This window comes from Melanerpes formicivorus, unplaced genomic scaffold (genome assembly GCF_026170545.1).
Source record: "Melanerpes formicivorus ecotype bairdi unplaced genomic scaffold, bMelFor1.0.p_v2 SCAF_129, whole genome shotgun sequence".
NCBI lineage: Eukaryota > Metazoa > Chordata > Aves > Piciformes > Picidae > Melanerpes > Melanerpes formicivorus.
The window spans coordinates 483,572-509,457 of record NW_027142481.1 but is presented as its reverse complement, the minus strand read 5'-3'; the positions used below and the strand labels follow the sequence as shown (position 1 = coordinate 509,457).

Below are 25,886 nucleotides of genomic sequence, written 5' to 3'. Positions count from 1 at the left end.
TTGCTAGGTTTGCCCATCACCAGGCACTCCCCCCCAAAAAGAGGCCAATGTGGTGGCTTCATTCAGGGAAGTCCTTTTCTCCTGGGCCTTTGTGTACCCCTGGTGTGTTTGGGGAGACCCTGCTGAAGGAGAGACTGTCAGCACAGAGTGAATCATCTCTCCTGTGGTGTTCTGTGGGGTCTGGAAGGGGCAGAACGTTTCTCAGCATGTTTGAAGGCTGCAAGCAGGAGCAGTTCTTCTGCAGGCATGACAGGGAGATGGGAGCACAAATAATGCCTTAGACACCTTCAGAGCCTGGGTGGCAGTTTCAGCTGACAAGCACAAACCCAGGCTGGGTGGGGAATGGGCAGTGCTGAGGAGAAGGCCCTGGGGGTGCTGGGGGAGGAGCAGCTCCCCAGGAGGCAGCAAGGGGAGCTGGCAGCCCAGAAAGCAAGGCTGTGCTGGGCTGAGCCCCAGCAGTGTGGGCAGCAGGGGCAGGGAGGGGATTCTGCCCCTCTGCTCTGCTCAGCCCTCCCCTGCAGGGCTGGGGCAGCTCTGGAGCCCTCAACACAAGAAGGACCTGGAGTTGCTGGAGAAGGTCCAGAGGAGGCCACAAAGGTGATTAGAGGGCTGCAGAACCTCTGCTGTGGGGACAGACTGGGAGAGTTGGGGCTGTTCAGCTTGGAGAAGAGAAGGCTGCAGGGTGAACTTAGAGCAGACTTCCAGTACCTGAAGGGGCTCCAGGACAGCTGGGGAGGGACTCTGGACACGGGCTGGGAGTGCCAGGCTGAGGAACAGTGGCTTTGAGCTGGGAGAAGCTGGATTCCAATGAGACTTGAGGAAGAAATTCTTCCCTGTGTCTGTGTGTTTTGCTCTGGCCATAGACTCACAGAACTATCAGGGCTGGAAGGGAGCTGCAGGCTCAGCCAGCCCCAACCCCCTGCCATGGGCAGGGACACCTCACACCACAGCAGCTTGCTCACAGCCACCTCCAGCCTGGCTGCAAACACCTCCAGCCAGGAGGCTTCCACCACCTCCCTGGGCAGCCTGGGCCAGGCTCTCACCACCCTCCTGCCCAACAACTTCTTCCTCACAGCCAAGCTCCAGCTCCCCACTTCTACTTCTGCTCCAGCCCCCCCACTCCTAGCCCTCCCTCACCCCCTCCAAAGTCCCTCCCCAGCTTGCTTGCAGCCCCCTGCAGCTCCTGCAAGGCCACCAGAAGGTGTCCTGGGAGCCTTCTCCTCTCCAGCCTGCACAAGCCCAACTCTCTCAGGCTGTGCTCAGAGCAGAGCAGCTCCAGCCCTCTGCTCCTCCTCCTGGCCCTGCTCTGGACACCTTCCAGCCCCTCCAGAGCCTTCCTGGCACAGAGGCTCCAGAGCTGGCCCCAGAGCTGGCCCCAGAGCTGCAGCTGTGGGCTCAGCAGAGTGGAGCAGAGGGGCAGAATCCCCTCCCTGGCCCTGCTGGCCACACTTCTCTTGCTGCAGCCCAGGATCTGATCAGCTTTCTGGGCTGCAGATTCTGTGTTCTGTGGTTCCTGGAAGTCCAGTTCAGTGCAGCAGTCTTAACTAAACAGTCTTCACTGTTTGATGTCAGAAGAGTGGAGGAGGCATCCTGCAGTTTGACACAGGCAGCAGAAACAGCTCCAGAACTTGAGGACCTCAGAAGTCATCAGTGGAGGTTCTCTGAGCTCAGAATGCAGCAGCACCTCTGGGAGGTGGAACCTCTCCAAGGGGGGAAGTTTTCAGCTGGGGGGGGGTGAGGAGTTCTAGGCCCTGTGCTCAGCACTGCTGAGGCCACAGCTTGAGTCCTGTGTCCAGCTCTGGGCTCCTGAGGTTAGGAAAGAGGTTGAGCTGCTGGAAGGTGTCCAGAGAAGGGCAAGAAAGCTGGGGAGGGGTCTGGGGAGGGGTCTGGGGAGGGGTCTGGAGCACAAGGCTGGGGAGGGGTCTGGGGCACAAGGCTGGGGAGGGGTCTGGGGCACAGCCCTGTGAGGAGAGGCTGAGGGAGCTGGGGTTGCTTAGCCTGCAGAAGAGGAGGCTCAGGGGAGACCTTCTTGCTCTCTCCAACTCCCTGCAGGGAGGTTGTAGACAGCTGGGTCTTGGTCTCTTCTCCCAGGCCCCCAGCAGCAGAACAAGAGGACACAGTCTCAAGCTGTGCCAGGGGGAGTTCAGGCTGGAGGTGAGGAGAAAGTTCTTCCCAGCAAGAGGAATTGGCCACTGGGATGAGCTGCCCAGGGAGGTGGTGGAGTCCCCATCCCTGGAGGGGTTCAAGAGGGGATTGGATGTGGCACTTGGAGCCATGGTTTAGTTGCCAGGAGGGGTTGGGTGACAGCTTGGACTTGCTGAGCTCTGAGGTCTTTTCCATCCTTGTTGATTCTTTGCTAGCAGAGGGCACTACGTGGTGCCAGTGGGGGGATCTCTGAAGGTTCTTGGGCTTGTAGGGACCTCCCTTCTCAGAGCTGCACTCCATGCTCCTGCCAGCAGCGGCTGCTGGGGTTGCTGTGCTCAGGAGCTGTGAAGGGCACGCATCCTCGTTTAGTTTTCATCACAGAATTCCAGGGGCTGGAAGGGACCTCCAAGGCTCATCCATTCCCACCCACCCCTGCCAGCAGAGGGTCTGCTGGAGCAGGTCCCACAGGAGCACATCCAGGCAGGTTGTGAACATCTCCCTCCAGGGAGAGCGACTTCGTGTTGTCATTCCCCAGCTCGAGCACAGCATTTACATCCATTTCCCACATCAGGAGGTTGGGGTTGGGGTTTTTTTTTTGGGGGGTGTGGGGGGGGGTGGGGAGGAATGGGGGGAAAGGAGGTGGTGGGCGATGTGCACTTCTGCCTTTCGTGCCGAGCATCCTAAGGCAAACAAAAGAGCGAGCTGCCCTCCGCCGCTGCCTCCTCTCTGTACCAACCAGCTCCTAGCGCTGCAGATGCGCCGCTCCAGAAGCCTCTCCGGCTTCCCCTCTGCAGCCTGCCCTCTCTCTCATCCCCTCCCTCCCCGATCCACCAGGAGATACCACGGCTTGTGGCTGCGAGATTAGACTTTCCCCCCCCCCTCTCCATACCCTTTCCCTCCCCCTGCCAGCCCTCTGTGCGCTTTGACGTCATGTGTGCTCCTTCCCGTTGCCATAGCAGCCCCATTCCCCAAGCGCTCCCTGCCTTGTCTCCTCTGGTAGGCTCCACCATGGTACAGCCAGCATCACGCTGCACAATGGTTTCCAGGCACTGAAAGAGAGTGATTCAGCAAGCCACTTTTTTTTTTCTCCCTCCTCCTCCTCCTCCTCCTCCCCCCACCCCTTACCTCCCCCCCCCTTTATTTATTTATTTATCTCCCCCCCTCCCCATCCTTTCCCCCTTTTTATTTCATTAGCATCAGACATTTCGCCTCTCCTCTTTTTCCTCTCTCTTTCTCTTCTCCCCCCCTCCCCTCCTCACCTTCACCTTTCCCCCATCCCATCCCATCCCCTCACCCCCACCCGCAAAGACTTTTTGCTCCTCCAAAGGCTCACAGCGAATCGCCTGGAATCCAGCTGCACAGCTTTTAGTTGCTGGTATTTCTCCTGCTGCTGCTGCTGCTTGAATATTGCATTCCTTCTTTTTTGATTATTATTATTAATTAGTAGTGATCGAAATCATCCGGTTTTAATTTCTTTTCTTGGTTTTTGGCTGGTTTTTTTTTTTCGCCTCGGCACCCTTTGGAATGTGATTTAAAAACCCCACAACCAACCTCCACCCCCCACCCCCACCCCCCCAAAAAACCCAAGGCAAAAATATCCTCCCCCGAGGCGCAGCTTGTCTGGATGGATGAAGAAGCCTGGCTGATGAGCGCGGAATGGTAGGTGCTCGACGCCGAGATTTCTCTGCCTTAACCTGCTGGTGCAGCGCTGGGGGGGTGGGGGGTGGGCAGCGATCGCTCGCCCTTCAACCACACACCGGGGCAGAGGGAGAGGGGAAAGGTTAAAGAGGCAAGCAGCAGGCTGTAGCCGTCCGTGGGGGTGGGCAGAGCACCGTTGTCTGCCTGCCTCTGCCTGCTGTTTGGGTGCTGGAGGTGAGCAGTGGTCCTGGAGGGGGTGGGGGGAGCGATGTGGAGGCGCATCGGGAGCAGCGTGATGGTGCTTCGCCAGCTGGCGCATGTAAACAGTGGTGGTTTGCTCTGCCTCCTCAGCCTTAGCCATGCTTGGGGGGCTGGAAGGAGGTGGCTCGGCTGGCAGCTCAGCAGCAGGGAGTGCATGATGTGGGTTACCTAACCTGTCCCAAACCACTGCTGAACTGGTGAGCATTTGGGTTTGTTAAAGCAAGAGAAGAAGGGAAGGAGGTGTCTTGCCTGGCAGCTCAGCAGCAGGGAGTGCATGATGTGGGTCACCCAACCTGTCCCAAGCCATAGCAAATGTCAATTGGTGAGCATTTGGATTTGTTAAAGCAAGAGGAGAAGAAGAATAGGGAGAAGGGAAGGAGGTGGCTTGGCTGACAGCTCAGCAGCAGGGAGTGCATGATGTGGGTGACCCAACCTGTCCCCAGCCACAGCAAATGTGAACTGGTGAGCATTTGGGTTTGTTAGGAGAAGAGGAGAAGGGAAAGGAGGTGGCTTGGCTGGCATCTCAGCAGCAGTGAGTACATGATGTGAGTTATCTAACCTATCCCAAGCCACAGCAAATGTGAACTGGTGAGCATTTGGATTTGTTAAAGCAAGAGGAGAAGAGAGGGGAAAGGAGGTGGCTTGACTGGCAGCACAGCAGCAGGGAGTGCATGATGTGGGTGACCCAACCTGTCCCAAGCCACAGCAAATGTGAATTGGTGAGCATTTGGGTTTGTTAAAGCAAGAGGAGAAGAAGGAGAAGGGAAGGAGGTAGATTGGCTCACAGTTCACCAGCAGTGAGTACATGATGTGGGTGACCCAACCTGTCCCAAGCCACAGCAAATGTGAACTGGTGACAATTTGGGTTTGATAAAGCAAGAGGAGAAGGGAAGGAGGTGGTTTGGCTGGCAGGTCACCAGCAGTGAGTGCATGATGTAGGTTAGCCAACCTGTCCCAAGCCACAGCAGATGTGAATTGGTGAGCATTTGGGTTTGTTAAAGCAAGAGGAGAAGAGGGAAAAGGGAAGGAGGTAGATTGGCTCACAGTTCACCAGCAGGGAGTGCATGATGTGGGTGACCCAACCTGTCCCAAGCCACAGCAAATGTCAATTGGTGAGAATTTGGGTTTGTTAGGAGAAGAGGGGAAGAGGGAGAAGGGAAAGGAGGTGGCTTGGCTGGCAGCTCAGCAGCAGGGAGTGCATGATGTGAGTTATCTAACCTATCCCAAGCCACAGCAGATGTGAACTGGTGAGCATTTGGGTTTGTTAGGAGAAGAGGAGAAGGGAAAGGAGGTGGCTTGGCTCACAGCTCAGCAGCAGTGAATGCATGATGTAGGTTACCCAACCTGTCCCAAGCCACAGCAAATGTGAACTGGTGAGCATTTGGGTTTGTTAGGAGAAGAGGGGAAGAGGGAGAAGGGAAAGGAGGTGGCTTGGCTCACAGCTCAGCAGCAGTGAATGCATGATGTAGGTTACCCAACCTGTCCCAAGCCATAGCAAATGTGAACTGGTGAGCATTTGGGTTTGTTAAAGCAAGAGGAGAAGGGAAGGAGGTGGCTTGGCTGGCAGCTCAGCAGCAGGGAGTACATGATGTGGCTGACCCAACCTGTCCCAAGTCACAGGAAATGTGAACTGGTGAGAATTTGGGTCTGTGGAAGCAAGAGGAGAAGAGGGAGAAGGGAAAGGAGGTGGCTTGGCTGGCAGCTCAGCAGCAGGGAGTGCATGATGTGGGTGACCCAACCTGTCCCAAGCCACAGCAAATGTCAATTGGTGAGCATTTGGGTTTGATAAAGCAAAACAAGGAGAGGAGGGGGATGATGAGAAGCAGCTGGAAGGCCAGAGGACACAACTCCTAGCACCCTAATGCCAAGAAAACCAGAAGTGTGTGTGTGTGGAGGGGGGGAGAAGAGAAGTGTCTGACAAAGTGTTGGATGTGTGGGATTTAAGGCAGTGGTCTTTGGGGGCAGTGATGGCTCTTCTGCATTGCTGCCCAGTGCAAGTCAGCAGCTCAGCCCAGCAGGTCTGCCAGGACCCCCAGGAGCTTTCAGGACAAGTGTTTACAGCAGGCTGGCTTGCAAGGGAGGAATCCTCTCTGGGTGCTGCAGTGGAATCGATGTGGCCTCGCAGGAGAAGCCCCTGGCAGGAAAAGCTCTTTCTTGCTGCAGGAAGAAATGTCTCTGGGTTTTGGGGTGTTTTTTATCTTACTGCAGAGAGGCCTGGTTAGAAAGAACACAACTTGGCCTGGGTTGAGATGTGGCTGGGATAATCAAGTGCTACAGAGTGGGGGGGGGGGGGGGTTGGATGAGCAGGAGGTGCTTGCAGAGAGCCGTGATGGGCATGCTCCGCAGCGCTGCCTGACTGGAGGCTTGTTTACATGGGGCTCTCTCTGCTGCAGAGCTTCACACCAGCCTCAATGCAGCCTTCCCTTCCCTCTCAGATGCTCACTGTGAGCCCTACCAGGAGCTTGTTTAAAAGGCAAGCTGTGTGGCAGCACAAGGGGTGATGGCGTAGGGTGGGAGCCGCTCGGGAGGCAAATGCCAATGAGCAGAGCAGAAAGGAGCAGGAGAAGCCTGCAGTCAGCTTTCTGGAGGACACAGGGCTTGTCCTGCAAGGCCAGCTGCCGGGAAAGAGAAAGGGGAAGGCAGAACAGGCAGGTGCTGGTACTGCACAGGGCTGTCTGTCTTTGCCCACACTGAGCTGTCTTTGGTTCCTGTGCCTGGGGGCAAGTGGAATGCACCAAGCCTCTGGGTGTTTTAACCCTGCTCTCTGGGCACCAGCCAGGAACACTGGAGCAGTGCTCTCTCTTGGGGTGCTTCTGCTCTGCACTGGCTCTTCCTGCTAGGAGAGGTGGCACAGAAACCCCTCTGCAATTGGCTCAGCTAGTGACTTTCTCTCCAGGGGATGCAGAAGTGAATGACAAAGGTGGTTTGGCCTCAGCCATTGAACCATATCCTTCCTCCCTGCCTCACAGGAAACTGCTCTCCTGTGCATTGCCCTCTCCTGCTGTTTCAGAGCAGGCATCATTTGCAAGGTCCTGGGGTAACTATGGTTTTGTTGAGAGGATGTTAGGCCTACAGGGATGGTCCTAAATAGGGTCACAGAAGCACAGGATGTCAGGGGCTGGAAGGGACCTCCAAAGCTCACCCAGCCCAACCTCCAGAGCAGGGCCACCTAGAGCAGATCACACAGGAACTCATCCAGGCAGGTTTTGAACACCTTCAGAGAGGGAGACTCCACAACCCCACCCTGGGCAGCCTGTTCCAGGGCTCTGTCACCCTCACAGTGAGAGAATTCCTCCCCATGTTTCCATGGACCTTCCTCTGCCTCAACTTCCACCACTGCCCCTTGTGCTGGCATTGGGCAGCACCCAGCAGAGCCTGGCTCCATCTTCTTGGCACTCCCCCTGCACACCTTTATCAACATTAATGTGGTCATCCCTTAGTCAACTCCTCTCCAAGCTAAAGAAGGATGAGGGCAAAAATCACTGAACATGAACAATCAGTTGCCCTCAGCTGCCTGGCTGCATCTCCCTCTCATTGATAGAACTGTGTGGGCACTGAAGGGGCTGCTGAGGAGCAGACCTTGGGGCTGAGTGTTGTCCTACATCCTTTTTTCCCCCCCTTCTGCTGTCAGTGCTTGGCACATCTGAGCCATTCTGTAGAGGTTTTGTAGTAGTGGATCAATAACTGTAAGACAGAAGATCTTGCAGGGCTGCTCCACTACCAGATCTGGCTCCTGAAAGCAAAGGGAGAGCTGACAGCATTGCCCTGCCATGATATTTCTTGGTGAATGTCACAGAGCTCATTGGTAGTTTGCAACCCATTGCAGAGCTCATGCAGTGGAAGCAGCCAGCCCCCTCCCTGGAGGTGCTCAAGGCCAGGCTGGATGGGGCCTTGAGCAGCTTGGGCGAGTGGAAGGTGTCCCTGCTCATGGCAGGGGGGTTGGAACTGGATGATCTTTAAGATCTCCTCCAACCCAACCCATTCGAGGCAGGAAGAGCTAAAGCAAGGCCAGAGAGGGAGGATTTTAGCTTGGCCTTTGCAGAGCACATCAGAGTTTGATTGGGAGTTAGAAAGTTGAAGGATGCATTTAGAGACAGGTCCCCAGCTTTAAAAGTGGTTCTGTCTTAAACTTTATGCAAGAGAAGCTACCCAGAGCATCCCAGAATGGTCAGGGCTGGAAGGGAGCTCCAGGCTCAGCCAGCCCCAACCCCCTGCCATGGGCAGGGACACCTCACACCACAGCAGCTTGCTCACAGCCACCTCCAGCCTGGCTGCAAACACCTCCAGCCAGGAGGCTTCCACCACCTCCCTGGCCAGCCTGGGCCAGGCTCTCACCACCCTCCTGCCCAACAACTTCTTCCTCACAGCCAAGCTCCAGCTCCCCACTTCTACTTCTGCTCCAGCCCCCCCACTCCTAGCCCTCCCTCACCCCCTCCAAAGTCCCTTCCCAGCTTGCTTGCAGCCCCCTGCAGCTCCTGCAAGGCCACCAGAAGGGCTCCTGGGAGCCTTCTCCTCTCCAGCCTGCACAAGCCCAACTCTCTCAGGCTGTGCTCAGAGCAGAGCATCTCCAGCCCTCTGATCCTCCTCCTGGCCCTGCTCTGGACACCTTCCAGCCCCTCCAGAGCCTTCCTGCCACACAGGCTGCAGAGCTGGCCCCAGAGCTGCAGCTGTGGGCTCAGCAGAGTGGAGCAGAGGGGCAGAATCCCCTCCCTATTCTATTCTATTCTATTCTATTCTATTCTATTCTATTCTATTCTATTCTATTCTATTCTATTCTATTCTATTCTATTCTATTCTAGTCTAGTCTATTCTATTCTATTCTATTCTATTCTATTCTATGTGCCCAGGTGGCCAAGAGGGCCAAGGGCATCCTGGACTGGGTCAGGAGGAGTGTGGCCAGCAGGAGCAGGGAAGTCCTTGTGCCCTGTGCTCAGCACTGCTGAGGCCACAGCTTGAGTCCTGTGTCCAGTTCTGGGCTCCTGAGGTTAGGAAAGAGGTTGAGCTGCTGGAAGGTGTCCAGAGAAGAGCAACAAAGCTGGGGAGGGGTCTGGGGCACAAGGCTGGGGAGGGGTCTGGGGCACAGCCCTGTGAGGAGAGGCTGAGGGAGCTGGGGTTGCTTAGCCTGCAGAAGAGGAGGCTCAGGGGAGACCTTCTTGCTCTCTCCAACTCCCTGCAGGGAGGTTGTAGCCAGGTGGGGTTTGGTCTCTTCTGCCAGGCCCCCAGCAGCAGAACAAGAGGACACAGTCTCAGGCTGTGCCAGGGGAGTTTCAGGCTGGATGTTAGGAAGAAATTCTTCCCAGCAAGAGAGATTGGCCATTTTAATGTGATGCCCAGGGAGGTGGTAGAGTGCCCATTCCTGGAAGTGTTTAGGATGGGGTGCTTGGTGCCATGGTTTAGTTGATCAGATGGTGTTGGATGATTGGCTGGATGTGATGATCTGAAGGACTCTTCCAATCTGGTCCATTCCATTCCATTCCATTCCATTCCATTCCATTCCATTCCATTCCATTCCATTCCACTCTATTCTACTCTGTTCTACGGCTGCTGCTCTGTTATGTCATCAGGAGAAAGGGAGAGAGACTTCACTGGGCCCCACTGCTGTCCCCAAATACGTCCTGGCTTCCAATGCCCAGACTTTGCTAGCCATTTTCTTTAGTGCTGACAGTTTTGAAGGCCACTTGCAAGAGAGATGAACCCTCCCCAAAGGGCACCAGTGAAAAGAGGAGAGAAAATGCTGCATTTGCAGAGGTCTCTTTCTCTCTCACTGCACCATCTGTGGAGGCAGGCAGAAGCAAGCAGCCTTTCAGAGACAAAAAAACCACCATCTTTGGTGCTCAAGAAAACCAACCAAAACTGCTGGTCTGAACTGAAAGCAGCCTGCAGCTCCAAAGTGTGAGAACAAAGGGCTGCACTTTGGCCACAGCAACCCCATGCAGTGCTACAGGCTGGGGGCAGAGTGGCTGAGAGCAGCCAGGCAGTGAGGGAGCTGGGGGTGCTGGCGGACAGCAGCTGAACAGGAGCCTGCAGTGTGCCCATGGGGCCAAGAAGGCCAAGGGCATCCTGGCCTGGGTCAGGAAGAGTGTGGCCAGCAGGAGCAGGGAAGTCCTTGTGCCCTGTGCTCAGCACTGCTGAGGCCACAGCTTGAGTCCGGTGTCCAGTTCTGGGCTGCTGAGGTTAGGAAAGAGGTTGAGCTGCTGGAAGGTGTCCAGAGAAGGGCAAGAAAGCTGGGGAGGGGTCTGGGGCACAAGGCTGGGGAGGGGTCTGAGACACAGCCCTGTGAGGAGAGGCTGAGGAGAGGGGTGTTCAGCCTGGAGAAGAGGAGGCTCAGGGGAGACCTTCTTGCTCTCTCCAACTCCCTGCAGGGAGGTTGTAGCCAGCTGGGGGTTGGTCTCTTCTCCCAGGCCCCCAGCAGCAGAACAAGAGGACACAGTCTCAAGCTGTGCCAGGGGAGGTTTAGGCTGGGGGTATGGAGAAAGTTCTTCCCAGCAAGAGGAATTGGCCATGGGATGAGCTGCCCAGGGAGGTGGTGGAGTCCCCATCCCTGGAGGTGTTCAAGAGGGGCTTGGCTGTGGCACTTGGAGCCATGGTTTAGTTGTCAGGAGGTGTTAAGGATTAAGTCATAGGTTGGACTTGATGATCTCTAAGGTCTTTTCCAACCTTCTTGATTCTATGATTCTATGAGAAGTGTTTGGTTTTGCTTTTCCCTTCCTGAAACCAACCACATCTGATGGTCTCAAACTGACAGCAGCCTACAACTCCAATGAGTGTGAGAATCCAGGGTTAAAAGTGGCTTTATTGAGGTTTTTAATGCCTTCCTCTTCTGCTGTGCCAGTGAGATTGAAGCAGTACAGGGGATGGAGCAGCATTTGATGGGCTCCTCTCTGCTGTTAGCCAAAGTTACACAGCTCTCCTTGAGGTGCTGCTACTGGTTGTGGCCTGGCAGCTTTGTTAGCAAGCTTTGGAATTAATCTTGGATAACTCTTTGGAGGAGAAGAAATCCAAGTCCCAGTGGCCACCAGTCTTGTTTGTGTGCTGTGCAGTGAGGTTGTTGATAAAGGCCTTGGCATGGGAACTCACCAGTGGCAGTGGGATGTCCCTCCTCAGCCTACATCTGTCCAAAACAGATGTCAAGTAGCCAGCCTTTGTGCATCTTGGGCTGCCCAGAGGGGCAGAAGATGGAGAAACATAGCCAGCAGGGTCAGGGAGAGGATTCTGCCCCTCTGCTCCTCTCTGCTGAGATCACAGCTGGAGCTCTGGGGCCAGCTCTGGAGCCTCTGTGCCAGGAAGGCTGTGGAGGGGCTGGAAGGTGTCCAGAGCAGGGCCAGGAGGAGGAGCAGAGGGCTGGAGCTGCTCTGCTCTGAGCACAGCCTGAGAGAGTTGGGCTTGTGCAGGCTGGAGAGGAGAAGGCTCCCAGGAGACCTTCTGGTGGCCTTGCAGGAGCTGCAGGGGGCTGCAAGCAAGCTGGGGAGGGACTTTGGAGGGGGTGAGGGAGGGCTAGGAGTGGGGGGGGCTGGAGCAGAAGTAGAAGTGGGGAGCTGGAGCTTGGCTGTGAGGAAGAAGTTGTTGGGCAGGAGGGTGGTGAGAGCCTGGCCCAGGCTGCCCAGGGAGGTGGTGGAAGCCTCCTGGCTGGAGGTGTTTGCAGCCAGGCTGGAGGTGGCTGTGAGCAAGCTGCTGTGGTGTGAGGTGTCCCTGCCCATGGCAGGGGCTTGGGGCTGGCTGAGCCTGGAGCTCCCTTCCAACTCTAACAATTCAGTGATTCTATGATTCTTAGTCAGGTAGTGTGGGGCTGTGAGCAACCTGATCTAGCTGAAGATGTCCCTGCTGACCGCAGGGGGATTGGCCTGGGTGACCTTTGATGGTCCATTCTAACCCAAACCATTCTGTGATTCTACGTCCCTGGCTATGCCTGGAGCACAGAACAGAGTCCAAGCCCTTGCTGGAGCAGGAAAGAGAAATGGCAGCTGTTGTATTTTTAGGCTTCCAGGGTTTTCTCCTTTCCAAGGGAGAGAGGTTGATGGCAGCACAAGTTCAGATCTTTGCTCACATCACAGCAGTGACATTGGGAAGTTTGGGTGTTCCAGTCCCAGGCCTGCTGTCAGCTTTTCACATCATAACAAGCCAGTCAAAGTTGGAGGTCCAGAGGAGCTTTCCAGTCCAGTCAAGAGCTGCTTCATCAGGATTCTACACCAGGAGGTCAGCTAAGCCAGGCAATTAGGACCTGCTCTTTGAAGTGGGCTTTAGGTGAAGTCTAGTAGAGCCCTGTCAAGTTAAGCTGTTCTCTTCTCAAAGAGGTTTTTAGTCTTCTGTTCTTAGTAGACCATTTAAGTTATCTTCTCTTCTGAGCTAGTTGAAATCCTTTTCTGAGACAGTGGTAAGGAAATCCAAACTTTCCCAGCTCACAGGATGTCAGGGGTTGGAAGGAACCTCTGGAGATCACAGGATCAGAGCTCACAGGATGCTAGGGGTTGGAAGGAACCTCTGGAGATCTTCCAGTGCCAGCCCCCTGGCAGAGCAGGAGCAGAGAATCCAGCCCAGGGCACACAGAACACATCCAGCCAGGGCTGCAAAGGCTCCACAGAAGGAGACTCCACAACCTCTCTGGGCAGCCTGCTCCAGTGAAGAAGTTCCTCCTGATGCTGAGCTGGAACCTCCTCTGCTGCAGCTTCCATCCCTTGCCCCTTAGCCTGTGCCAGGGCACAGTGAGCAGAGGCTGTCCCTGTGCCTCCCTTCCTGCCCCCCAGCCCTCAGCTCTTGAGAGACATTGCTCAGATGCCTCTCAGCCTTCTCCTCTCCACACTCAGCACCCCCAGGGCTCTCAGCCTCTCCTCCCCAGGCAGTGCTGCAGTCCCTTCAGCAGCCTTGCAGCCTGCCTTGGCCTCTCTGCAGCAGCTCCCTGTCCCTCCTGAGCTGAGGAGCTGGATGCAATCTTCCAGGGGAGGTCTCAGCAGGGCAGAGCAGAGGGGGAGGAACACCTCCCTCAATCTGTTCATATTAGCTGCCTAGTTTGGTTCATTCCTTGGCACCAGAGTGCTGCATGCTTGGCTGTTCCTTCTCTCATTCCCTGCCTTAGTACCACATCTGCTTTTGAGCACCTTTCTTGAGGGTGTCTGTACTTTTGGTGCACCTGCAAGCACTCTGTCAGCTTGAATAAGGTTTTGTCCCACCACATGTTGGTGGCTGTTTGGAGGAGGCTGCTAACCTGATAAAGAGCAGGAGTTCCCAGGCCTTTTCTCCTGCCATTTGTATCCATGCCACACAGTTTTGAAGGCTCTTTATCATGTCACAAGTCATGTTTAAATCCAGTCCCCAGGTGCTGGTGACAAATGACCCTCTGCAATTCACAGAATCACAGAGGAGAAAGGGTTGGAAGGGATCCCTCCAGAGATCATCAAGTCCAACCCCCCTGCCAGAGCAGGGGCACCCAGGGTAGGTCACACAGGAACACATCCAGGTGGGGCTGGAAAGTCTCCAGAGCAGGAGACTCCACAACTTCCCTGGGCTGCCTGCTGCAGGGCTCCTGCAGCCTCACACCAAAGAAGTTTCTCCTCCTGTTCAGCTGAAACCTTCTCTGCTCCACTTTGTGTCCATTGCTCCTTGGGTGACTCCTGAGCAGCACCCAACAGAGCTTGGCTTCCTCCCCTTGCCCCCCAGCCCTCAGCTATTGAGAGGCATTGATCAGATCCCTCTCAGCCTGCTCCTCTTCAGGCTAACCATCCCCAGGGCTCTCAGTCTCTCTTCCCAGGGGAGATGCTCAAGTCCCCAACTCCTCCTCCTGGCTCTGCCTTGGACTCTCTCCAGTGCCATCTGTGGCAGTTCCATCGAATCACAGAATGGGTTGGGTTGGAAGGGACCTTAAAGCTCATCCAGTTCCAACCCCATTTCCATGGGCAGGGACACCTCTCACCAGCCCCAGCTTCCTCAAGGCCTCATCCAGCCTGCCCTTGAACACCTCCAGGGAGGAGGCAGCCACAGCCTCCCTGGGCAGCCCTGAACATCAGATCCCCAACAGTAGAGTCTGCCTGACTTGATCATTTTTATCTCTTTTGGGGGGGGGGGGGGAACGACCAGGCCACTTCTCCCCCATTCAAACAACACTTCCTTCTGCTTCATATTCTCTCTCTGACCTTCCTGGGTTTCTGCTTGGAAGAAGAGAACTTTATGTAATCAATCCTGCTTGCAAGTGAGTGCACTCTGGTATTATGGTGAGCCCACAGCTGCAGCTCTGGGGCCAGCTCTGGAGCCTCTGTGCCAGGAAGGCTCTGGAGGGGCTGGAAGGTGTCCAGAGCAGGGCCAGGAGGAGAAGCAGAGGGCTGGAGCTGCTCTGCTGTGAGCACAGCCTGAGAGAGTTGGGCTTGTGCAGGCTGGAGAGGAGAAGGCTCCCAGGAGACCTTCTGGTGGCCTTGCAGGAGCTGCAGGGGGCTGCAAGCAAGCTGGGGAGGGACTTTGGAGGGGGTGAGGGAGGGCTAGGAGTGGGGGGGCTGGAGCAGAAGTAGAAGTGGGGAGCTGGAGCTTGGCTGTGAGGAAGAAGTTGTTGGGCAGGAGGGTGGTGAGAGCCTGGCCCAGGCTGCCCAGGGAGGTGGTGGAAGCCTCCTGGCTGGAGGTGTTTGCAGCCAGGCTGGAGGTGGCTGTGAGCAAGCTGCTGTGGTGTGAGGTGTCCCTGCCCATGGCAGGGGCTTGGGGCTGGCTGAGCCTTGAGCTCCCTTCCAGCCCTGACAATTCAATGAAACTGACTTTGTTTCATGCAAGCTGAGTCTGTCTTTTCCTCATGACCACCAACAGTGAGCCCTTCCTCTCCTTGGTCTTGACCTCAGAGCCCTTTGTGTATTCCTCCTTCCCATGCCAGTGCTGTGCTTCTGTGACAATCAGCAGCCACCCTTCCACTCTCTGCTGCGTGATGTGCAAAGCCTGACCTTCCAGGCTCCTTTAGCTTTCTGCACTGTTGCCTGTGTCTATCCTAGCTGGAAAATAAACCCCAGCTATTTCTTTCTCTCTCTTTTCTGTGTCTGTGTGTGTGTGTGCGCGCTCAGGGCTAGCTGTTAGCAACCTGGACTCAGCAGCAGGCCAGGCTCAGACCTCAGCTATGGCAACCCATGCATGAAGCTGCTGCCTTTCAACCAGTTCCTCTAGATGAGACACAGCACACACCGGGGTGAGTCAACCATGGGTTTCCTCTCTCCATTCCGCATAGTTTCATAGTTTCATAGTTTCATTCAGGGTCAGAAGGGACCACAAGGATCATCCAGTTCCAACCCCCCTGCCATGGGCAGGGACACCCCACACTAGATCAGGCTGCCCAGAGCCTCATCCAGCCTGCTCTTAAACACCCCCAGGGACGGGGCCCCAACCACCTCCCTGGACAACCCATTGCAGGGCTTCACCACTCTCCTGGGGAAGAACTTCCTCCTCACCTCCAGCCTGAATCTCCCCACCTCCAGCTTCATTCCATTCCCCCTAGTCCTGTCACTCCCTGAGATCCTGAGCAGTCCCTCCCCAGCCTTCCTGGAGCCCCCTGCAGATCCTGGAAGGCCACAATGAGGTCACCTGGGAGCCTTCTCTTCTCCAGACTGAACAGCCCCAACTCCTTCAGTCTGCCCTCATAGGAGAGGTGCTCCAGCCCTCTGCTCATCCTCCTGGCCCTGCTCTGGACACCTTCCAGCACCTTCATATCCCTCTTGTAATAGGGGCTCCAGAACTGGAGGCAGTACTCCAGGTGGGGTCTCACCAGGGCTGAGCAGAGGGGGAGAATCACCTCCCTTGCCCTGCTGGCCACACTTCTCCTGCTGCAGCCCAGGCTCTGGTTGGCTTTCTGGGCTGCAAGTGCACACTGAGAGCTCCTGGTGAGCTTTTTGTCCACCAGCACCCCGAAGTCTCTCTCCTCAGGGCTACTTTCCAGCCAGTCCCTGCCCAGCCTGTATATGTGCTTGGGATTGCCTCGACCCAGATGCAGGACCCTGCACCCTCCTCCTCTGCCAATGGAAGAGTGCTCACAGCCAGCCTGGATGCTGAGCAGTTGTAGCTCAGGGCTTTGGTTTCTTTGGGTTTGTTTCCTCTCATTGAGTTGATTCGGTTTTCGTTTCCTTTCGCTTCTTGGGTTGGGTTTGGGGGGTGTTAGATTTGGGTTTTCTTTGGGGGGGAAGGATTTGGTTTCTCTAGTTATTAATCTCTCTATTTTTCTATTTATTTATTTATCTATTGATTGATTCCTCTATTTCTCTCTTTCTCTGTTTATTGATCTCTATTTTTCTGTTTATTTCTCTATTTAGCTCTCTATCTTTCTATTTATTTCTCTATTGATCTCTCTAGTCATTAATTTCTCTGTTTTTCTATTTATTTATGTCTCTAGTTATTAGTTTATCTATTTATTTCATTTTCTATTTATTATTTCTCTAGTTATTAATTTCTCTATTTTTCTATTTATTTCTCTACTGATTTCTCTGTTTTGCAATTTATCTATTTGTTATTTATTTATTTCTCTATTTCTCTAGTCATTAATTTATCTATTTTTCTATTTATTTATTTCTCTAGTTATTAATTTCTCTATTTTTCTATTTATTTATTTCTCTAGTTATTAATTTCCCTATTTATTAATTTCTTTAGTTATTAATTTCCCTATTTCTTATTTTATCTATTTATTGATCTATTTTTCTATGTATTTATTTCTCTATTAATTTCTCTAGTGATTAATTTATCTATCCCCCTACTTATATGTCTATTTATTTCTCTAGTGATTAATTTATCTATTTATTTATTTCTCTCTTTCTTTATTGATTAATTTCCCTATTTATTAATTTCTCTATTTCTCTACTTCTCTATTTATTTCTCTAGTTTTTAATGCCTCTATTTCTCTATTATTTCTCTGTTTATTAATTTATCTATTTTTCTATTTATTTATTCATTTCGCCATTTCTCTATTTATTAATTTATTTATCTATTTCTCTAGTTATTAATGCCTCTATTTCTCTATTTATTTCTCTATTAATTTCTCTATTTCTTTATTTGTTTTTCTATTTATTTCTTTAGTTATTAATTTATCTCTTTTTCTATCTATTTATTTACCTATTTATTCATTTCTCTATTTATTAATGTCTCTATTTATTTTAATCTATTAATTTATCTATTTATTGATCTCTCTATGCTTCTATTTATTTATTTCTCTAGTTATTAATTTCTCTATTTCTCTATTTATTAAGTTATCTATTTTTCTATTTATTAATTTCTCTATTTATCTATTTATGTATCTATTAATTTATCTGCTTTTCTGTTGATTTATGTATTGATTTCTCTACTTATTGATATCTCTATTTCTTAATGCCTCTATTTCTCTATTTATTTCTCTAGTTATTAATTTCTCTATTTCTCTGTTTTTCTATTTATTTCTCTGTTTATTAATGTCTCTGTTTTTCAATTTATTTATTTCTATTTATTCAGTTCTCTATCTATGTATTAATCTATTGATTAATTTATTTTCTATTTATTTATTTCTCTAGTTATTAATTTCTCTATTTTTTTCTCTAGTTATTGATCTATTTTTCTATGTATTTATTTTTCTATTTATTAATTTCTCTATTTTTCTATTTATTTCTCTATTGATTTATCTATTTATTAATTTATCTATCTTTTATTTATTTCTCTCTTTCTCTATTTATTAATTTATCTATTTATTATTTCTCTATTTCTCTATTTCTCTATTTCTCTAGTTATTAATGTCTCTATCTGTTTTTCTATTTATCTATTTATTAATTTCTCTTTTTCTATTTATTTATTTCTATTTATTCATTTCTCTATTTATTCATTTCTCTATTGATTAATTTCTCTATTTCTCTAGTTATTAATTTCTGTATTGATTAATTTCTCTATTTATCTCTTTATTGATTTCTCTATTGATTAATTTATCTCTTTTTCTATTTATTTATCTCTCTATTTATTAATTTATCTATTTCTTTACATATTAATTTCTCTATTTATTTCTCTAGTTATTAATGTCTCTATTTCTCTATTACTTGATTAATTTCTCTATTTCTCTGTTTTTCTATTTATTTATCTATTTATTGATTGCTCTCCTTTTCTATCTATTTATTTATCTATTTATTAGTGTCTCTATTTCTCTATTAATTTCTCTATTTCTCTATTTGTTTTTCTATTTATTTATTATTATTTATTATTATTTATTATTATTTGTTTATTATTTATTTATTATTTTATTGTATATTATTATTATTATTATTATTATTATTATTATTATTATTATTATTATTATTATTATTATTATTATTAATTCTATCTATCTATTTATTTATTTCTCTCTTTTTCTCTTTATTGATTCCTCTGTTGATTTCTCTCTTTCTCTCTTTCTCTGTCAGTTTATTTCTGTTTTCTATTCATTTCTCTATTAATTTCTCTCTTTTTCTACCTATTTATTTCTCTGCTGATTTCTCCCTTTCTCTGTCTGTTTATTTCTGGGACTCTATGGAACGAGACAGAAAGTATCAGAAAGCCTTGGTTTAGTCATGGGGTCTGTGCTGGCAGGTTGGACTTGATGATCTTTGAGGTCTCTCCCAGCCTGGGTGATGCTGTGTGTGTGAAAGCAGTCCCTGCTAGTCCATGCTGTGTTGAAACCCCAGGGCTTTCCCTTCATAAGCTGGAGATGAGTGTGTGGCATGAAGGGTCCCACTCTGGATGCTCACACCATGCACTTGTGGACACCCAGCACATCCCTGCAGAAGCAGAACCCTTCCCTGCATCACTGCTCTGATAGTTTTACCTCCTCATGGCTTTCAAGACCCTGCTGCATGTGTCCTAAGGCAGCTTCTCTTCCCAGGACAGCAGCCTGCTAGGTTTCATGTGTAGGCTCTTAACAACTGTGCTACTTAACCTTTCCTCCCTGAATGGCTCTAGGTGAGCCTTGGGGTCATGGTGAAGTCCCAAACCACACAACCATTGCCACAGCAGTTTTGATTGATGTGCTCAGGAGCTACTTGCAGATAATGAGAGCTTTAAATCAACTCTCTGGGTGGGATTTAATGTGGTTGATAGCAAACAAAGGACCCACAGCAGCACAGTAAGGAGTTGGGTTAGAAGGGATCTTAAAGACCACTCAGTTCCAACCCCCCCTGCCATGGGCAAGGACACCTCCCACCAGCCCCAGCTTGCTCAAGGCCTTGTCCAACCCAGCCTTGAATGCTTCCAGGGAGGGAAGTGATGATCATTTTAATGCTGCTAGAAGGTCCCTAGGTGGGGGTTGGTCTCTACTCCCATGCAAGCAGTGACAGAACAAGGGGACACAGTCTCAAGCTGTGCCAGGGGAGGTTCAGGCTGGGGGTGAGGAAGAAATTCTTCCCAGCAAGAGAGATTGGCCATTGGGATGTGCTGCCCAGGGAGGTGGTGGAGTCCCCAGCCCTGGAGGTGTTTAAAAAGAGATCTGATTTGCATTAAGCAGCTACCAGCCAGGCACCAAGAGCAGAGCAAAGTGCACTGCATGCATATGGATGCAGAGCCCTTCAAGGCTTTGGGCTGGAAGGGAGCTCCAAAGCTCCTCCAGGCCAAGCCTCTGCCCTCAGCAGGGACATCCTCCCCTGCAGCAGCTTGCCCAGAGCCCTTTCCAGCCTCCCCTGCAAGCTCTCCAGCCATGGGGCCACAACCACCTCCCTGGGCAACCTCTTGCAGGCTTCCAGCAGCCTCCTGGGGCACAACTTGTTCCTCACATCCAATCTCCATCTGCTCTGCTCTCATCTCCAGCCATTGCCCCTGGGGCTGTCCCTGCAGCCCTTTGGCAGCAGTCCCTCTGCAGCCTGCTTGCAGCCCCTGCAGGGACTGGGAGCTGCTCTGAGGTCTCTACCTGAAGGGAGGTTGTAGCCAGGTGGGGGTAGGTCTATTCTCCCAGGCAAGCAGCAGCAGAACAAGAGGACACAGTCTCAAGCTGTGCCAGGGGAGGTTCAGGCTGGAGGTGAGGAAGAAATTCTTCCCAGCAAGAGAGATTGGCCGTTGGAATGTGCTGCCCAGGGAGGTGGTGGAGTCCCCATCCCTGGAGGTGTTTAGGAAGAGCCTGGATGAGGCCCTTGGTGCCATGGTTTAGTGGATCAGATGGTGCTAGTTGATAGGTTGGACTTGATGGTCTCAAAGGTCTCTTCCAACCTGGTTAATTCTGTATTCTGTACTCTGTTTGAGGGTTGAAAGGAGAAATAAAGCCTAGGAAAGTAAATCAGACATTAAGTCACCTTGAACATTGCACTGGGACTGAAGGAGTACAAGTTGGGGTAATCATTCTTCTTTCTCAAGGTCTAGAAACTAGTGAGGTTAGTGAGGTCCCCCTCATGGGACACAGGAAGGCCACTGGAGCAGTTTTCAGTGGGGTCCTGATGAGTTACATGAAACTGATTTGGATAGCCTGCACAATCCTCTCAGCCTCTCCTCACCAGAGATGTTCCAATCCCCTCAGCAGCTTTGGAGCCCTTTGCTGCACCCTCTCCAGCAAGTCCCTTCTTGAACTGGGCAGCCCAGAGCTGGACACAGTGCTCCAGCTGTGGCCTCAGCAGGGCAGAGCAGAGGGGCAGCAGAACCTCTCTCACCTGCTGGCCACAACTCTCCTGGATGCAGCCCAGGAGTCCCTTGGCCTTCTTGGCCACCAGAATCACAGAATCACCAAGGTTGGAAGAGACCTCAGAGATCATCAAGTCCAACCTCTCACCACAGACCTCAGGACTAAACCATGGCTCCAAGTGCCACATCCAATCCCCTCCTGAACACCTCCAGGGATGGGGACTCCACCACCTCCCTGGGCAGCACATCCCAGTGGCAAACAACTCTCTCAGGGAAGAGATTTCTCTTCACCTCCAGCCTAAACCTCCCCTGGAACAGCCTGAGACTGTGTCCTCTTGTTCTGGTGCTGGGGGCCTGGGAGAAGAGACCAACCCCCAGCTGGCTACAACCTCCCTGCAGGGAGTTGGAGAGAGCAAGAAGGTCTCCCCTGAGCCTCCTCTTCTCCAGGCTAAGGAACCCCAGCTCCCTCAGCCTCTCCTCACAGGGCTGTGCCCCAGACCCCTCCCCAGCTTTGTTGCCCTTCTCTGGACACCTTCCAGCAGCTCAACCTCTTTCCTAGCCTCAGGAGCCCAGAAGTGGACACAGGACTCAAGCTGTGGCCTCAGCAGTGCTGAGCACAGGGCACAAGGACTTCCCTGCTCCTGCTGGCCACACTCTGCCTGACCCAGGCCAGGATGCCCTTGGCCTTCTTGGCTGCCTGGGCACACTGCTGGCTCCTCTTCAGGCAGCTGTCAATCAGCACCCCCAGGTCCCTCTCTGCCTGGCTGCTCTCAGCCACTCTGTCCCCAGCCTGTAGCTCTACATGGGGTTGTTGTGGCCCAAGTGCAGCCCCTGGCACTTGGATGTGTTCAATGCCATCCTGTTGGACTCTGCCCACCTGTCCAGCTGGTCAGGGTCACCCTGTTGGACCTCAGCACTCCCAGGTCCCTTTCCCCAGGGCTGCTCTGCAGCAGCTCAGCCTTAACCTATGCCGCTCCCTGGGGTTGCTCTTTCCCAGCTTCAGGAAGTGAATTTTATTAGACTTCTCCCTGCCCTCCTCTCCAGCCTATGTCCACAGCCTCATGCAGGGCACCTGAAGCATCTTGGCTGTAGCTGTGCAGTAGCAGGTTGCCCAAGAAGAGGGAGCCCTGCAAGCTTGGTGCAGGACTTGGAAGTCTCAATATGTTCTCCCCCATGAAGGTGGTGAGAGCCTGGCCCAGGCTGCCCAGGGAGGTGGTGGAAGCCTCCTGGCTGGAGGTGTTTGCAGCCAGGCTGGAGGTGGCTGTGAGCAAGCTGCTGTGGTGTGAGGTGTCCCTGCCCCTGGCAGGGGGTTGGGGCTGGCTGAGCCTGGAGCTCCCTTCCAGCCCTGCCAGCTCTGTGATTCTATGTCCCTAATTTCTGGCAACATGATGAAGAGCAATTCATCTGTGATGAGTTTGAGGAGGTGTGGTTATTCAACAGGCACTCCTGGGCCTCTGGATGCTTACTGCTGCTGCACTTGATTTTACAGGCAGGAGAAATGCTGAGCCTTACAGCTTTTAATTACTTTAAAGAAGATTAGGGATGAGAGAGCAGCCAGTAAGTCTCCCAGCAAAAATCCATCTAGCAAAGACCTCTGTCCTCAGTGGCTGTTAGCTAAATATTTGGGGAAGAAAAGTAACAGCAGGGGAAAAAAATCTTGAATGAGGAAAGGGAAGGGAAGGGAAGGGAAGGGAAGGGAAGGGAAGGGAAGGGAAGGGAAGGGAAGGGAAGGGAAGGGAAAGGAAAGGAAAGGAAAGGAAAGGAAAGGAAAGGAAAGGAAAGGAAAGGAAAGGAAAGGAAAGGAAAGGAAAGGAAAGGAAAGGAAAGGAAAGGAAAGGAAAGGAAAGGAAAGGAAAGGAAAGGAAAGGAAAGGAAAGGAAAGGAAAGGAAAGGAAAGGAAAGGAAAGGAAAGGAAAGGAAAGGAAAGGAAAGGAAAGGAAAGGAAAGGAAAGGAAAGGAAAGGAAAGGAAAGGAAAGGAAAGGAAAGGAAAGGAAAGGAAAGGAAAGGAAAGGAAAGGAAAGGAAAGGAAAGGAAAGGAAAGGAAAGGAAAGGAAAGGAAAAGGAAAGGAAAGGAATAGATTCTCCTGCTTTGTGTCCTCCCATAGTCAGAGATTAATAGTCAGGGTTGGCTTGGAAGGGACCTTCAAGATCATCCAGTTCCAACCCCCTGCCATGGGCAGGGACACCTCCCACCAGCCCCAGCTTGCTCAGGGCCTCATCCAGCCTGGTCTTGAGCACCTCCAGGCAGGAGGCAGCCACAGCCTCCCTGGGCAACCTGTGCCAGAGTCTCCCCAGCCTCACTCTCAACAATTTCTTCCTCATCTGCACTCTCAATCTCTCCTCTCCCAGCTCCCAGCCATTGTTCCTCAGCCTGGCACTCCCAGCCCTTGCTGCTATAGCTGGGGGTCCCTTTTGTCCTGGCACTCCCAGCCCTTGGCCAGAGTCCCTCCCCAGCTCTCCTGGAGCCCTTCAGCTACTGGAAGGCTGCTCTAAGGTCTCCCTGAAGCCTTCTCTTCTCCAGACTGAACAGCCCCAACTCTCCCAGCCTGTCCCTACAGAGGAGGGTCTCCAGGTTCTAATCATCTTTGTGGCCTCCATTGGACCCCTTCCAGCAGCTCCAGGTCCTTCTTGTGCTGGGGGCCCCAGAGCTGGAGGCAGTGCTGCAGGTGGGGGCTGAGCAGAGCAGAGCAGAGGGGCAGAATCCCCTCCCTGTGCTGCTGCTCTCCCTGCTCTGCCTGCAGCTCAGCACTCAGCTGCCTCACATCCCAGCAGCCTCATTTTGTGAGACAGAAATACTCTCTTTCTGCTGACAGCTCTGTTTCCTAACCTAACATTTTGTGCCCAGGACCTCTCTTTGTAGTGCTCAGCAGCAGGAACAAGTCCTGGCTGCCCTGCACCCCCTAGGTTTCTGGTTGGGTGGGTGGGTGGGGGGGTTTATATGACATGATGTAGGGGATTAGTCCTGTCCCAGCAGAAGAAAAGTCTTCTTGTGTGAGCTGGCTGTGTAGCTGCAGGGGCTTGGAGAGCACTGGGAAGATCAAACAGCATCCTGGTAAGAAGTTCTGCTTTGCAGCAGAACTCATTGCTAAAGGTTATGTTTATACAGCAGACTCTGGAGTAATTTATCCTCTCTGTAGCTTGGTGGTTCCTGCCTCCAGCTGCTTCATCCAGATCAGGGCAGCTCAGAGAATCAATCAGGTTGGCCAAGGCCTCTGAGATCCCAGGGGTTGGAAATGACCTCTGGGGTTTTGTCCAACCCCTCCCCTACCAGAGCAGAATCCCCCAGGGCAGGCCACACAGGAATGCATCCAGTCTCTGGAGAAGGAGACTCCACAACCTCTCTGGAACCTGCTCCAAGGCTCCAGCACCCTCACAACAAAGAAGATGCTCCTCAGGTTGAGGTGGGACCTCCTGGGGTCCAGCTTGTACCTGCTGTTCCTTGTCCTATCACTGAGCACCACCCAAAAGAGACCATCACCTTCATCTTGCCCCCCAGCCCTCAGATGTCTGTAGACATTGATCAGAGCCCCTCTCAGTCTTCTCTTCTCCAGGCTAAACAGCCCCAGGGCTCCCAGCCTTTCTTCACAGCAGAGATGTTCAGGTCCCTTAATCATCCTCACAGCCTCCCTTGGACTCTCTCCAGCAGATCCCTGTTTCTCTTGAGCTGGAGAGCCCAACACTCTCTCCACTTCTAGTTTTGTGTACCAATCCCCCCAGTCCAGCACCTCCCTGGGCAGCCTGGGCCAGGCTCTCACCACCCTCCTGCCCAACAACTTCTTCCTCACAGCCAAGCTCCAGCTCCCCACTTCTACTTCTGCTCCAGCCCCCCCACTCCTAGCCCTCCCTCACCCCCTCCAAAGTCCCTCCCCAGCTTGCTTGCAGCCCCCTGCAGCTCCTGCAAGGCCACCAGAAGGTCTCCTGGGAGCCTTCTCCTCTCCAGCCTGCACAAGCCCAACTCTCTCAGGCTGTGCTCACAGCAGAGCAGCTCCAGCCCTCTGCTCCTCCTCCTGGCCCTCCCCAGCTTTCTTGGAGCCCCCTTCCGATCGTGGAGGGCCACAACAGACACTTGGTGCCTACTGAGATAGAAACATGGCCATGAAACCAGGATGGTGCTTTGCTTTTTGAGATAGGTCTGTCAAAAAGGATGCCTGATCCTTCAGGAGCAGGGGAGTCCTTGTGCCCCTGTACTCTGCTTTGGTTAGGCCACACCTTGAGTCCTGTGTCCAGTTCTGGGCTCCTCAGTTTAAGAAGGACATCAAAACACTTGAAGGTGTCCAGAGAAGGGCAACAAGGCTGGGGAGAGGCCTTGAGCACAGCCCTGTGAGGAGAGGCTGAGGGAGCTGGGGTTGCTTAGCCTGCAGAAGAGGAGGCTCAGGGGAGACCTCATTGCCCTCTACAACTCCCTGCAGGGAGGTTGTAGCCAGGTGGGGATTGGTCTCTTCTCCCAGGCCCACAGCACCAGAACAAGAGGACACAGTCTCAAGCTGTGCCAGGGGAGGTTTAGACTCGAGGTGAGGAGGAAGTTCTTCACCGAGAGAGTTTTTCATCATTAGAATGTGCTGCCCAGGGAGGTGGTGGAGTCCCCATCCCTGGAGGTGTTCAAGAGGGGATTGGATGTGGCACTTGGTGCCATGGTCTAGTCATGAGGTCTGTGTTGATAGGTTGGATGATCCTTGAGGTCATTTCCAACCTTAGTTATCCTGTGAGACTGTGATACTGAGAGTGGAGACGGGGAAGAAATTGTTGGCAGTGAGGCTGGGGAGGCTCTGGCACAGGCTGCCCAGGGAGGCTGTGGCTGCCTCCTGCCTGGAGGTGTTCCAGGCCAGACTGGATGAGGCCTTGAGTAACCTGGGCATGTTTGTGGGCTAAAGCTGCTGAGCTCTCCAGCCCTTCCTGCTTCCCAATACTAGGAACCAAGAGAGCACTGAAAACCCTAAGTCTGAAACAGAGCTCTCATTATGAGATAGCAGACAGCCATAATCCCATCTGTGGAGATCCACAGCCAGCATCTGGGTCATGTGAAAAGCTCCCTGCCTCCAACCAGAAGCCCTCTAATGGTTATTCATGCTGAGTTGTACAGAGAGCACTGCACTGTGCTGCTAAGTGAGTGCCTTCAGACTCCTTCCCACTCGACAGCATCTCAAGCAGCCCTTGGCTAGAGCCATCCTGACAACTGCCTGATTAATCCTCAGCCACATGTGTCAGGTGAGATTACCACTCAGCTGGTCAGGGCTGCCTCTTTTCCTGCTCTCTGTGCCTGTTTGCCCCTGCAGTGCCTGAGTGAAGCTGTCATGTGTGTGTCCCA

At 52.2% G+C, this 25,886-nt stretch overlaps 1 protein-coding gene across 1 annotated transcript in view; it reads left to right on the top strand.

The window, feature by feature from the left end:
* The first annotated feature begins 3,130 nt into the window (after positions 1-3,130).
* Positions 3,131-25,886, top strand: part of LOC137456529 (mitogen-activated protein kinase 10-like) — a 114,613-nt gene continuing 91,857 nt past the window's right edge. Inside the window, 1 exon segment of the mRNA XM_068168008.1 lies at positions 3,131-3,807. Within this exon segment, the coding sequence (XP_068024109.1) occupies positions 3,802-3,807 (6 nt within the window). The 5' untranslated portion in view covers positions 3,131-3,801.